The sequence below is a fragment of a genome (assembly GCF_019968955.1).
Source record: "MAG: Porospora cf. gigantea A chromosome Unknown PgA_NODE_683_length_12427_cov_325.099, whole genome shotgun sequence".
Lineage (NCBI taxonomy): Eukaryota > Apicomplexa > Conoidasida > Eugregarinorida > Porosporidae > Porospora > Porospora cf. gigantea A.
The window spans coordinates 1-12427 of NW_027151836.1; the positions used below are offsets into that span (position 1 = coordinate 1).

General features: G+C 54.5%; 5 protein-coding genes across 11 annotated transcripts; 3 read left to right on the plus strand and 2 right to left on the minus strand.

The window, feature by feature from the left end:
* Positions 1-28: 28 nt before the first annotated feature.
* KVP18_004810 (uncharacterized protein) lies at positions 29-3091 on the plus strand (the record flags this gene model as incomplete). 3 transcript variants are annotated; one of them, XM_067957797.1, is made up of 2 exons in its annotated part: positions 29-314; positions 342-3091. In XM_067957797.1, the coding sequence occupies 2 exons, from the start codon at positions 29-31 to the stop codon at positions 3089-3091; spliced, it is 3036 nt and encodes a 1011-aa protein (XP_067806954.1). The 3 variants fall into 3 exon arrangements, with proteins under 3 accessions (XP_067806954.1, XP_067806953.1, XP_067806955.1); XM_067957796.1 differs by lacking the exon at positions 342-3091 and having other exon boundaries at positions 29-334; XM_067957798.1 differs by lacking the exon at positions 29-314 and having other exon boundaries at positions 353-3091.
* Positions 3092-3586: 495 nt separating this feature from the next.
* KVP18_004811 (uncharacterized protein) lies at positions 3587-5697 on the plus strand (the record flags this gene model as incomplete). Of its 2 annotated transcripts, XM_067957800.1 has the most annotated exons (3): positions 3587-5159; positions 5188-5532; positions 5570-5697. In XM_067957800.1, the coding sequence occupies 3 exons, from the start codon at positions 3587-3589 to the stop codon at positions 5695-5697; spliced, it is 2046 nt and encodes a 681-aa protein (XP_067806957.1). The 2 variants fall into 2 exon arrangements, with proteins under 2 accessions (XP_067806957.1, XP_067806956.1); XM_067957799.1 differs by having other exon boundaries at positions 5188-5675.
* A 72-nt stretch (positions 5698-5769) lies between these two features.
* KVP18_004813 (uncharacterized protein) lies at positions 5770-6903 on the minus strand (the record flags this gene model as incomplete). The annotated part of the gene is made up of 1 exon (XM_067957805.1): positions 5770-6903. The coding sequence occupies one exon, from the start codon at positions 6901-6903 to the stop codon at positions 5770-5772; it is 1134 nt and encodes a 377-aa protein (XP_067806962.1).
* A 43-nt stretch (positions 6904-6946) lies between these two features.
* KVP18_004812 (uncharacterized protein) lies at positions 6947-11498 on the plus strand (the record flags this gene model as incomplete). 4 transcript variants are annotated; one of them, XM_067957803.1, is made up of 6 exons in its annotated part: positions 6947-7045; positions 7074-7217; positions 7392-7740; positions 7769-10984; positions 11026-11398; positions 11424-11442. In XM_067957803.1, 6 exons carry the CDS (start codon positions 6947-6949, stop codon positions 11440-11442), a joined length of 4200 nt encoding a protein of 1399 aa, XP_067806960.1. The 4 variants fall into 4 exon arrangements, with proteins under 4 accessions (XP_067806960.1, XP_067806958.1, XP_067806961.1 ...); XM_067957802.1 differs by lacking the exons at positions 6947-7045; positions 7074-7217; positions 7392-7740 and having other exon boundaries at positions 7780-10984; positions 11026-11498; XM_067957801.1 differs by lacking the exons at positions 6947-7045; positions 7392-7740; positions 7769-10984; positions 11026-11398; positions 11424-11442 and having other exon boundaries at positions 7068-7280.
* KVP18_004814 (uncharacterized protein) lies at positions 11499-12362 on the minus strand (the record flags this gene model as incomplete). Its single annotated transcript, XM_067957806.1, has 1 exon — positions 11499-12362. The coding sequence occupies one exon, from the start codon at positions 12360-12362 to the stop codon at positions 11499-11501; it is 864 nt and encodes a 287-aa protein (XP_067806963.1).
* Positions 12363-12427: the final 65 nt, after the last annotated feature.

Sequence of the window (12427 nt, forward strand, 5' to 3'; positions counted from 1 at the left end):
AGTGAAATGGCTTTGCCGGTCATTTTACATGACCGGCAAGCTGAAATGCGCGGAGAGTGTTGTTTCTGAGATCCTTCACAATCAACACTCGTTGCCCAAGAACGAAGATCGGCTGGTGAAGGAACTGAGCCACGTAGCTAGCAGCGTGAAGGCATTAGTAGCCAAGCTTCCTGCGAGCACTGATGCGCAATGGTTAAATGAGGCGTCTCAGTACGCGTTCCAGGCCGCCAGCAAGCATCTTGGATGTGCAAAAGTCAAGCCGGACGCGAGGCAGTGGTCCAGCGTGCTCAAAGAGTTTGTGGACGTGTTCAAACGTAGGGCGGGCGCTTCGTAGTATACAGTTTGCTCGGTTATGTGTCACCTCATAGGCGCCCCTGAACTGCAGTTCATCTCCCACTTGCTCCCTCCCACAGACGATTCCTTGGAGAGCACCCTCGTACTGCTCACGCAGGCGCGTATCATGCATTTGGAAGAGCTGAATCACTCCTTCTTGAAGGAGGCGTACTGCGAGTTTCTGGCACAGCAGGCGAGGCTCTACGTTTTTGGCTTCCTGCTGTCACTGACGCCTTCCCACAATTGCCCAGCACTGCAGTCATGGATCGATGAGGAGATCGCTTTTTTAGAGGGACTCCAGCAGATAGACTCCGCCTCGGGACAGGAGAATTCCAGTTCCCAAAGTCGACAGGGGATCTGCTACAGAGCGAAGGAGGTCTTCCGTACTTCATGCGTGGTCAGTAGGTTGTTCGGACAGGGCCGCGACAACTTCTGGCTCTCTCTCATAGATGAGCACCTGACCTGCAGCGTGCAGCGCGCTTCAGGATTCAAGGAGCTGGGACTACTTCCAGAGGGAGTTGCTGTCTCGTACACAGCCCCGTTCGAGACATGCGAGGCTCGGGTGGCCTTCTTCTCAAAAATCGTGTCGTTGTTCTTCAGTTTCAGAGACGCATTGCAGAGAGAGCCGTTGGAGCGCATGTCCAGCACCAGGCAGCTAAAATCCCGCATCAACTCTGCCATCATTTCCTTGGACGCGCAGGTGCACATTCACGAGGCTCGAAGATTTGCAAGAGATCGAATCGCACGCGCCACAGGCGACGCTCTCTCGGTTGTATTGCCTTGCGTCCTCACGGATTTCGTCGCTTCCAAGGAAACTGACTGTCTGAATTCAATGTGTCGCCTAGTGGACGAGACTGTCTTGTGCGTAGATGTCCATGGGGAGAAGTTCTTACAGACAGTGTGCAGGCAGGTTCTAGACGAGGCCCTTGACGGGGCACCCCAGTTGACAAGGCTGCATCTGAACACCACCTACCTGACGACAGTTTTGCCGCGAGGAAAAACTGAGAGTCTCTTCAAGCTAAAGGCTGACGTGCAAGCGTTACTCAAGAAGCAGCCCGGACGAACCCTTCTGTATCTTCTTGAGAAGTCAACAGAATTACAGGCGAACATTTCAGTGTGGCAGGGTGTGGCGAGCCGAGACTCGCCCTCCATGGGTATTCACACACCCTTCGAGGAGTCCGCTGAGAACCTCTCCCGACAGCTCCTGACCTCACTCGGCTCCCTACTCAACAAGGAGCGTCTCAGTTTGGATGACGCGGTGCTGCTCGACGACGTGGAGACCTGGGATCCTGGTGAGGATATCCAAAGAGCATACGACCGAGCACGAAAGACGTTCCTCAAGACCCGGAGGCCACAACTGCCTAGGCGACGCAGTATGGAGCCATCCACGCTGTGGCATGCAGAACAGACGTCCAACGTTAGCCTCTCTGCGTTTTTCGACTGGTTTTGTGATGTCTTTGGAGGGACGGATGAGCTTCTCCATGTCATGTGGTTTCACCTGACCTCAGAGAGCATCAAGCTCTTTCTGGGGCAAGGACTTCTGGCTGTGGTGCCGAAAGCAAAGGAGCTCGCGAAGATCCTGCGCCATCTAGACGAATGTGTCGGGTCATTTATGCAGCTTGACTCCATGGAGCCTTATGTAGCGACTATGAACGTTTTGAATGACGTGGCTATGTCACGGAAGTTGCACCGGAAGCGACAGAGATTACGACGAGCCTCTCTTGGATCTCACAAGGCTTCCTTAGACGATTGCGGATCTCTTTTAGTGATTACGGATTACTTCTGGCCTGAAGCGCGCTGGGATTCCACCCCCATCGCCTTTACGAAAAGTAGAGACCTCCGGGACAGCCCACACCTCCTCTTCAAGTCGATGCGAATGCGCCCCCACGACCAGAATCCTGCGTTCATTCGTAACATGACATCGCTTATGAAGGAGCATGACCCCCACCGCGCGTCGTTGTTGGAGGCCGCGAGGGCCTCGCTCACAGACAAGGATGTCGGGTTAAGCAGCTTGCCTCCTATCTCCGCGGGAGACTGGGTGCCCCCGCTACCGGAGTTCGCGGCCGCGCTGGAAGCGCTGTCCCAATCGTTCTCCACCCTGCTGCCTGACAAGAGAGCCGTCATGTTTCCCTCTCTGGCCACGGTGGAAGTCTCGTTTTCCAGAGGCAAGTCGCGAGGTGCCGAGGCGCAGCTTAGACTCCCGATCATCCAAGCAGTGATACTTGCCATTCTGATAAAGAGCGGTGGTATGGACGTGATGGAAACGGCCCAAGCCGTTGGCCTCGCCGAAGAGCGCTGTCGTCATGAGATGGCGGCCTTAGTCCGGTTGAAGCTCATCAAAGTCGTTAGGGAAGGAGGGAAGACGGCACTCTGTGTCGCGTTCGGCAACGTCTTCCCGCCGAGAGAATCTATTTTGACACTGAGCTCCAATGACCCTTTCCCATCCAACCGAACAAGCGTCGACGTGCTGCAGATCCTACAGATGGAGACTGCGTCCTCGAACTCGCTGGATGAAGGATACGAGAGCCTCATTCGCAGGTTGGTCTTGGACAACTTGAGAGCCTCGCTTCACGACACGCACAGCGCACACGTTGGGTTCCAACCATTCAAGTTCTGGAAAGCTATTCAGGGGCAGCTGGGTGTGGCTGGCGACTCCGCGACCTACGCGGACTTCGGCAAGGTGCTGAGCTCCATGATGGATGATGGAGTGGTGGAGAACCGCGGAGGCCTCTACACACTGACTGAGGATCAATTGTAAGTCTTGTGTACGTATTCATTGCAAAAACTTTGAATTGAGACACATGTAAGCGAATCTCGGGTCTATCAAGCCAGGGTGGAAGCATTCCATGCCGTAGTGACGGTATTTTGGTTCCTGGTTATTAGTATGGCAGTAGTGATGGGAATGATATGGGCTTACAAGAAGGCTGGACGGCGAGCTGAGGAGAGGGTTGCCCGACGCCGGCACCCTGTGTTGTTTAAGCGTGTTAATAGCGTGGTCTTCGAGAGACCACCAAAGTCGCCAATGACTCCACAAGCAGCGCTCAACGCAGAGCTGACACACATCTACAGCCACACTCCTGGAGCAACCCCATCGCAAGTACGACAAGCAGTTGTCGAAAAGGACATTGAATCGCAACTACGACGAGCAGTTGTCGAAAAGGACATTGAATCCCTGTTGAATAGCGCGTCTGAGAGCCAAGACTCTCCTCGCTCCACGGGTGATCCTGGTGGTTGTGTGTCAGAGTGCGTTTAAATGATTGAAATCGAGATGGCTGGGTCACAGGTGAAGTTCACCTGGCGCTGTGTCTGCCAAGCCACCAAGCTGGGCGACTCTCTCTTTGTGCTTGGAAGCCACAGGTGCGTGGGCGGATGGAGTGTCAAAAACGCCGTCAAGCTGCAAACCGATCCCCAAAGCTTTCCTCTTTGGTTCAGCAATGACATTGAGCTGGACATGGTAGAAATTTATGGAGACTCTGACAAGGCTGCCGTAGTTGAGTACAAATTCATCATCCTGAAGTCTAGCGGTGTGGTGGTCTGGGAGTCATTCCACGGCAACCGAAAGATCGACTTGAACCAGGTGGGGTCCTTGGGGTCGCAATTCAACTACGGATGGCACTGTAAGCTTGATGAGGTCTGGTCGGACTGTCAGAGTCAGAGAATTTCATTTTCGCCGTTGCCTCCTCCATCCAGTGGATATGTACCACATCCCGTCCCCTCGAGGCACGACTCTGGGGCGCTGAACGAGAGGCCTCAGAACATTATGAATCTCCCAGAGTATCGCACGCGTATTGACCGTGACAAGTTCATCGTCGCAAATACCGGCGACATTCATCGAGACTACGTTCTGCTGCAGACTGTCGGGAGAGGCACTTGGGGCGAGGTCCGAGCAGCGAAAAGTATTCAATCGGGGGATTTACGCGCTACTAAAAAGATCCCAAAATGCTTTGTGGAGGACTTCGAACGCTTCCGACAAGAAGTTGACATCATGAAGTCGCTCGACCACCCCAACATAGTGAGGCTGTATGAGACGTACGAAGACATGACTGACATCTTCCTTGTTATGGAGTACTGTCAGGGGGGCGAGCTATTCGACCGTCTTGTGCAAGAGGGCAACTTCGGCGAGGAAACCGCTGCGAAGATCATGAAGCAAATCATACAGGCCGTGGCTTATTGCCATGGGAAGCGCGTCGCCCACCGCGACCTCAAACCGGAAAACTTCTTGTTCCTCACCAACGATCCGGACTCCAGCCTGAAGCTGATAGACTTTGGGCTGGCGTGCCGATTCCGAAGTGGCATTCCGATGAAAACCTGTGCAGGAACTCCCTACTATGTGGCTCCGCAGGTACTGGACGGGCGCTACGGGCCGGAGTGTGATATCTGGTCGGCAGGCGTCATGCTGTACATTTTGCTGAGCGGACACCCCCCCTTTGCAGCCAACAGCGACAGCGAGATTCTCAGGAAAGTCAAGCAAGGTCAGTTTGACTTCCCTATCCAGGAGTGGAAACACGCCAGTAACCAGGCACGAAGCATGGTCAAGGGAATGCTGATGCGCGACCCAGAGATGCGATTGACTCCGGACGAGTGCCTTAACCATCCCTGGTTGCAGTCGTACGCGAAGGGTAATCTAAGAGATCGCACGTTCGGGCCATCAGACGTATTTGCCAAGTTCAGACGATTCACGGGGTTGAGTCGTTTGCGTAAAATCGCCTTGACCATCATCGCAACCCAAATCAGTGACGAGTCGGAGGTGGAGGAACTGAAAGCTCTCTTTATGACGCTGGATACCAACAATGATGGCGTTCTCAGTGCCACCGAAATTCGCATGGGTAAGCTTCATACCTTGTTGTGATCCAGGCCTTGAGGCATGTAAGAGCTCGCGGCTCCCAGCGGATTATTCTCACCAGTTGGACCACATTCTTCGAAGTGTTGACACCAGCGGTACTGGCTGCATCGACTACACCGAATTCGTCGCAGCCTGCATGAACCGACACCACTACCAGCGAGAGGAGGCTTGCCGAAAGGCGTTCCGAATCCTGGACCGTGACGGGGACGGCCGCATCGACAACCGCGAGTTGCGGTCTATTTTCAGCATGGCGGGTGGCCTCGACGACGATGATATTTTGGAGGCGCTCGATGAGGCTGACGCAGAATCAGACGGGTCGATCACCTTCAACCAGTTTTTCAAACTCATGACCCGAAGTAAGTACCCTCAATATCTCCTGCTCACCTTCCGCAGTACCATCGAGGTCATTGCTAAACTTTGGAGGAGACGAGAAGTCGAAGATTATGATGCAACGCGTCTCCTCGCGCAGCAGCTTGTCGCTGGCGGCACTCTGTTGTGACGGGTCCAGTGAGACAATGTAACCTATGTAGTAGTGAAAGCAAAAACACTGAAGGTTCGAATCTAATCATCGCTGGAACCTCAGCGGGACGAAGTTAACTCATAATCGCGTTACACAAACTAGAGCACCGAATAGGTCCCTTGGAACTGAGGACTTCCATGTCTTTCCATCTGCCTCGGCACTCCGCATCAGTGTTCAAGTGCGCCGCACACTCCGCAAAGGCGTTGACGCCTTTGGGCGTCGGAATTACTCGCTCCGGCTCGCCTGGTAGCTCTCCCCACCGCAAAAGCTCACCAACTGGCACACCCTCGGGTGCCTGCATCAGCTCGCACTGCGAGTGGTCCTGGCTTGTTGCGCATAGTACCATTCCGTTGGATTTTATCCCTCGTAGGTTTTTCGCTTTGAGATTGGAGACTACGATGCATCGTTGGCCCAGCAACTCCTCCATCGGAATGAGCCCCTTAAGCCCCGAGCAAATTTCGCGCAGCTCGCCTTCTCCGCAGTCTATCTTCTCGACGAACATCTTGTCGGCCCCTGGATGCTCTCTGATCTCAACGATCTGCCCAACAGTCAGCGCGATGCGAGTTACGTCGTCGCTCTCACGGAGAGGAGGAGCGGGAGGCCGCGTCTTGACGGGCTTCGCCGCCTTGGCTGCCTTCTTGTCTGCCTTACCGTTGGCCTTCCCCTTGGCCTCCGTCTTGCCTCCTTTCTTCGGGTCGGCCTTTTTCTTGGGCGAGGTCTCAACTGGCACATGCTCCAAGAAAACTCCCTCGATGCCCGGGAGGTGCTGAACCTGGTCAAACCACCTCACAATGTGGTAGTGCGCTATCTTGGCCCCTTCGGATGCCGTCGTCATCCAGGCATGGGCGGCCGAGTAAACCACAAGGTCTGCCGTTGAGAGTGAGTGCCCCGCGAAGTAGGTCCGAGTTTCCAAATGCTGATTCAGCACGGCCAGGCTGGAGGCATCGTCGACTTTCCAGTTCCTCTCCACTACGAAGGCAGACCACTGGTCTACCTGTGCAGCCTCCACATCGGTTTTGCCTCGGAGATGGTTCCCGTACGGACTCGCGTTCAGAATCGCCTCCGCCACAGGGAGGAACCCTGTACACCCATTCAGCGAAGGCCCATCCTGCCCCTCAACAACAGGGACATTCAGTTTGCTATACTCCGACAGCATCTTGAGAGCGGTACCCTCAACGGTGTTCAGATTGACCTCTAACTTGGACATCAGCTTAACTGCAAATTTCACGATGGCAGCCAACTCGGAGACAATGACTCGCTTCCATGCTACGCAACAAGAGCTCCAGACTGCAATAGTCGCTAAGCGGCAGTTGGAAGACCAGAAGATGGAAAACGAGAATGTATTGCAGGTGAGACCTATGGCTACGGGTAATGCAGGAACTGCAACAGCTGGAGTCAGACGCGGTGGTGTTTAGGGAGGTTGGTGCGGTGCTGTTGAAGCAAGAGAAGATAGAGGCCGTTGAAAACGTGGAGAAACGCCTCCAATACATCCAAGCTGAACTGGCACGTGCAAGCTCCGCAGTGAGTACGTGTGAAGATCGCATGAAGGAAGTGGCTGCTGCGGTGCAACAACCGTCTGCGTGAAACAGTGGTGTTTTTGTAAACGAATGGAGTGGGACGAAAAGATTGGTCATCAAATACAACATTTGTTGACATATGGATTGGTTGGGAGAACAACCAGCAGAGCAGACTCAGGACTACACTGGGAATGATTACCCCCGTCGCTTCAAAGGCTCCATTCTGGCTCAGGACGTACCTGACGAATATCACCATGCTGTTGAAGGGGAGGAGTTCATCACGCTCAGTGACATCCAAATGAACTTGCAGAAGAAAGGCGATGACAACTGGTCCGCGAAAAGCAACTACAGTGACTGGGGCGACCACGAGAAGATCAACACGCGCAACGAGTTGCAAACGTTCAACCAGGTCATTGAGGACAGGTCCAAAGGCCGAGTACACTTGCAGTCCGCAGACCTGTTTGACACCGTCAGCCCTGTCCAGAAGTTCCGACGCAACTACACCCCCACGCTTCCCGATGTTTTCGGTGAGTGAAAGGAGCTCCAGCCATGCAGCGGAAGCTACGATGGTAGTTGTTGACAAGGAGGCTCCCGAATTGATCCAAAGCGATGCCGAACAATTGCAGAAGAAGTTTCCCAACATCTACGGTCTCCCCTACCGCGAACTCCACTCAACGGACCCCATGGAAAGTCGAGCGCCCGATGAGCACCGGCGGCCCATCCGAGTGGGTATTCTACTCAGTGGAGGCCCCGCACCGGGAGGCCACAACGTCATCTGCGGCCTCTACGATTACGTGAAGCATGCGCATGTCGAGTCTCAGATCTTCGGATTTCTTGGCGGCCTGGATGGGCTGTTCAACAGCGACTACCGCCGGCTAACCAATGACTTCGTGGACCAGTTCCGAAACACTGGAGGGTTTGACATGCTCTGGTCTGGACGCGGGCGGGTGCAGGGCACAGAGGACATGCAGCGGGCACTGGTAGTCTGCGAGGAGCTGCTCTTGGACGGGCTCGTGATCGTAGGTGGCGATGGCAGCAACTCCAACGCCGCCATTTTGGCCGAGTATTTCGGTAGTCAGAAGGGCCGGACCAGCGTTGTGGGTATCCCAAAAACCATTGATGGTGACCTTAGGAACCCTTGCATTGAGACCTCTTTCGGCTTTGATACCTGCGCTAAGACCTACTCGGAGTTGATTGGTAACCTGACCACCGATATTTGCAGTCAACAGGCAGTTTACCATTTTGTCCGAGTAATGGGACGTTCAGCAAGTCATCTTGTGCTGGAATGTGCGTTGCAAACACGCCCTAACCTGGTATTCATCGGCGAGGAAATCGAGCGTGATGGTACGAGTCTCAAGGAAATCGTGACAGAGATTTGCGATCTAGTCCTAGCGCGCAACGCAGATAACCGCCAGTATGGTATCATCCTCGTGCCGGAGGGCCTCATCGAGTTCATCCCTGAGATGAAGCTGCTTATCGGCGAGTTGAACACGATTATGGCGGACGGGGACGACTTCGAGGTCACTCTCCTCAGCGACAGTTCCCGAGAACTCTGGCTGTTTCTCCCCGAGAATATTCGCGAGCAGCTTCTGGGTGACAGAGAGGCCACAGGGTACATTCAAGTGGCTAAGATCGCCACAGAGCGACTGCTCATTGCACTTGTAGAGTCAGAGCTATCAGCCAAGAAGGACTTTATTCCGCTGGTGATGCCGCACTATTTCGGTTACGAAGGCCGCTGTGCCATGCCGTCGAACTTCGACGCCTCCTACTGCACTGCGCTGGGTTACACTGCGGGGTGTCTGGTGGAAAACGCCTGTAACGGCTACATGACGGTGGTACGTAATCTGGAACAGCACTACTCCGTGTGGCAGCCTGCTGGCGTACCCTTCTATAAAATCATGGAGATGCGTTGCGGCACGGACGGAGAGACGTTTCCAGCCGTCACACGCCAACTCGTGGATTTGGATGGGTCGCTCTTCGCTGTTTTTAAGAGCTGCAGAGAGCAGTGGAAGTTGCAGGATTGTTATCGAGTCCCTGGCCCCGTGCAATTTGAGGGTGTCTGCGCAGAGGTGTCCGACTACACTGTCTGTGTACCTTGCAGAGACGACCTACTTTGGCGAGCAATGGATAAAAAGCTGAACGTGGGCCGGGCAGTTGTACCGAAGCGTCCCGGCGCCTTAAGTTTCTTGCAACGGAAGCGACTCGGGTTTCAGCCCACCTTGCCAAGGATTTTACAAAGCAAGAGCGTTTCTCTGCACCAGTCGTTTCAGAGTCTGCCTCGCGATCCGTATACCCACCGGCAGACTCTGCTTTTTTACAAACATATCTGCAAGGACAACAAGTTTTTCGCTCACGAGGTGCGCGACGCCATGGGCGGCCCCACCATTCGCGCGCTTACCGTCGGTGTGATCTTCCTCTCTAGACAATCACCCGGTATCATGAATGTGCTCTGGGGGTTGCACGAACGAACTAAACGGTTCGGTGGAAAGACCTACGGATTCTATGGAATGCAAGGCCTGCTTCAAGGGAACTACCTGCACATCATCGACGACGACCTTGAGGTGTTTTACAACCAAGGCGGATGTGAGTTGCTGGGCCGCTCATCAACACACTCGCTGCTTCACGCCGCAAACCAAGCCAGGGCGCTGGAAACCTGCAAGCGGCTCCAGCTTGACGGACTGGTCGTCGTGGGCAGCAACCTCGCAGTGACTGAGGCCACGCTTCTCGCTGAGTTCTTCCTAGCTAACGGCTGCCAGACTAAGGTTGTGGCTGTGCCTGCGACAGGCAGCAATAATCTAGCACATGAGTTGATTGAGACCAACATCGGATTTGACACCTCCTCTAAAGTGTATGCCTCTCTCATCGGAAATGTGCTAACTGACGCCGCCTCCATGCCCAAGTACTGGCATTTCATCCGACTTATGGGTAGGGCACCGAGTTATGAAGTGCTGGAGTGCGCGCTTCAGACTCACCCTAATTTCGTTATCATTGCGGAAGAGTACGGCGCGAGCCAGAAGACACTGGCTGACGTCGTAAGCGACATTGCCGACTGCGTCTGTCTTCGCTCGGAGATGGGGAAGAACTTTGGAACAGTGATAATTCCTGACGGTCTGCTCAGCCACCTCCCGAACATGAAGATGCTCATGGCCGAAATTGCCCGTCTTGTGGAGGAAGCGCCAACCAACGAAATGCTCAGCATCCAGCACGAACTGCTCGAGATTCAGGAAGGGTCGCGCTGGTTGACCATGCTGTCGCCGTGGAACCTGGCCCTCTTCAAGTCACTGCCGCGGTTTATTCGGAAGGAAATGGTGCAAGTCGACAACGGAGAGATGCGTTTCACACGCATCGAAACCGAAGTTTTGCTCTCCCAGATGGTGCGCAAGGAACTCGAGCGCCGTGCCAAGCGTGGAGAGTTCAACGGAAAATTTGCAGCGGTAAATCACTTCTTCGGGTACCAGGGGAGGTCATCACTGCCCTCCAACTTCGATTGCAACCTGGCCTATGCCTATGGTCACCTGGCTGCCATCTGCGTCGAGTCTGGGCTAACTGCAATGTGCTGTACGATTCGAGGCCTCGTCGGCCCCACCGCAGATTGGAAGGCGTTCGTAATCCCGATGAACTGCATGCTGGCGCTTGTTCCCAGCCAGCAAGAAGTCCACCACGAGTTGGGTAAGGCCAGAAACAACAGCAACGTAACTGACATTCCCATCATTCCTTCGTCGGAGGTGAATTTGGAAAGCAAGGCCTTCAGATGGATGAAGACTGCTCTAGGTGAGTATCTGTCTTTAGGTGGTTCAGCTGATGTTCTACAGATGAGCAGTGGATGCTTCAAGACAGATTCTGCAACCCAGGACCCATCCAATTCGACGGACCAGCCTCATTGTTCCACAATCGTATCCTGCATGAGGAACAGGCTGAGTACTATGAAATGCTCAAGAAGGTGACCTCTTACACGCGCCTCCTGAAAAACACCTGCACGTTCGGCATCGAGCCCGAGTTCCTAAGATACGCCTTCGTATCTCTCAATTCGCTGCTTGCGATGAACGTCTACAAGGACGACCTGTTGACCACACTCCCCAGAGTCGACCTTCAAGAGGCAGAGATTAACCAGGATACCATTTGCCGCACGTACACAGGCCTTCGGAAAGGCACCAGTTGCCGACCGGGTCCGGAACGCGGTCCGCGGTTTGATTCGCATGTGGGGTTGCAGCGCTCGATCACCAACTTGACGGGGCGGCTGCGGCCTCAGAGGAACAGCCCAGTGCAGAAGTCGATGGACCTGTAGTCACCGCCGAGGTCTTCGACGTTTCTTGAACGCAGTGGCATGAGATGTGTAAACCATTTCAGGGTCCTTCAGTCGTAAGTCCTCGGCGTCTAGAGGGGCGGCGAACTCGGATTCGATTCGTGTGGCTTGCAGCGCGTCAACCTCGCGTAGGGCTTCTAGGTAGTCACACTCGTGCAGCTCCTCGTTCACCACGTCGGCGAACGCGGACTCTGACGCCTCCACGGTCTTCCAGGGGCCTATGTGTGCCTCGAGGACTTCGGTCGAGGTTGGCCATTCTAGTGGTCTCTCTTGGGATTTGGGTTTTACTGGCGGGGGGGGCTCCTCGATGACCAACCAGTCAGGACCAGCTGGCAGTTCTTCAATCTTTTCTTGAGCATCGGTCGTTTCCGTTTTGGTCGTTTCTGATTTCGTTGTCTTTGTTGGTTCTGTTGTCAGGGTAGATTCCTCAAAATCTGGGTCGCGTTTTTTCATAACAGACTTATACTCCGAGATACTGAGTATGCCCCAGGGAGGCGGGGGAGGCGGTTTACTGAGATCGAACTTGCAGTTGGCGGGTCGAGTCCACTCGCTCTTTCTGCTCAGCACGTTATGGTAAAATACTTGCAGGTCCGAGGTCTGACATCCGACCCAACCAGCAGGGTCATGTGTCTGTACCACCGAGGCCTTCGTCGAATCCTCCTCCCGCGAATTGCTAGGCGTTCCGACGGCCTCTAACCCGGCGAAGCTGACGTCGCCGGAGGGGGCCTCGGAGCCTGGTTCCGAGGCCATAAGGGGATCCAGCGAGAAGTCTAGCTGAGAGTAGTAGTTTGGCGCCGTGTAGTGGTGCTTTGGGACGTCGGCAGAGGCGAGAAATTTTTGGTGCATCCTCCGTAGGCGGGCCCTCTCTCGTGGAGGCTGCGGCTTGCTAGACTGGGGCACATACATGGCCA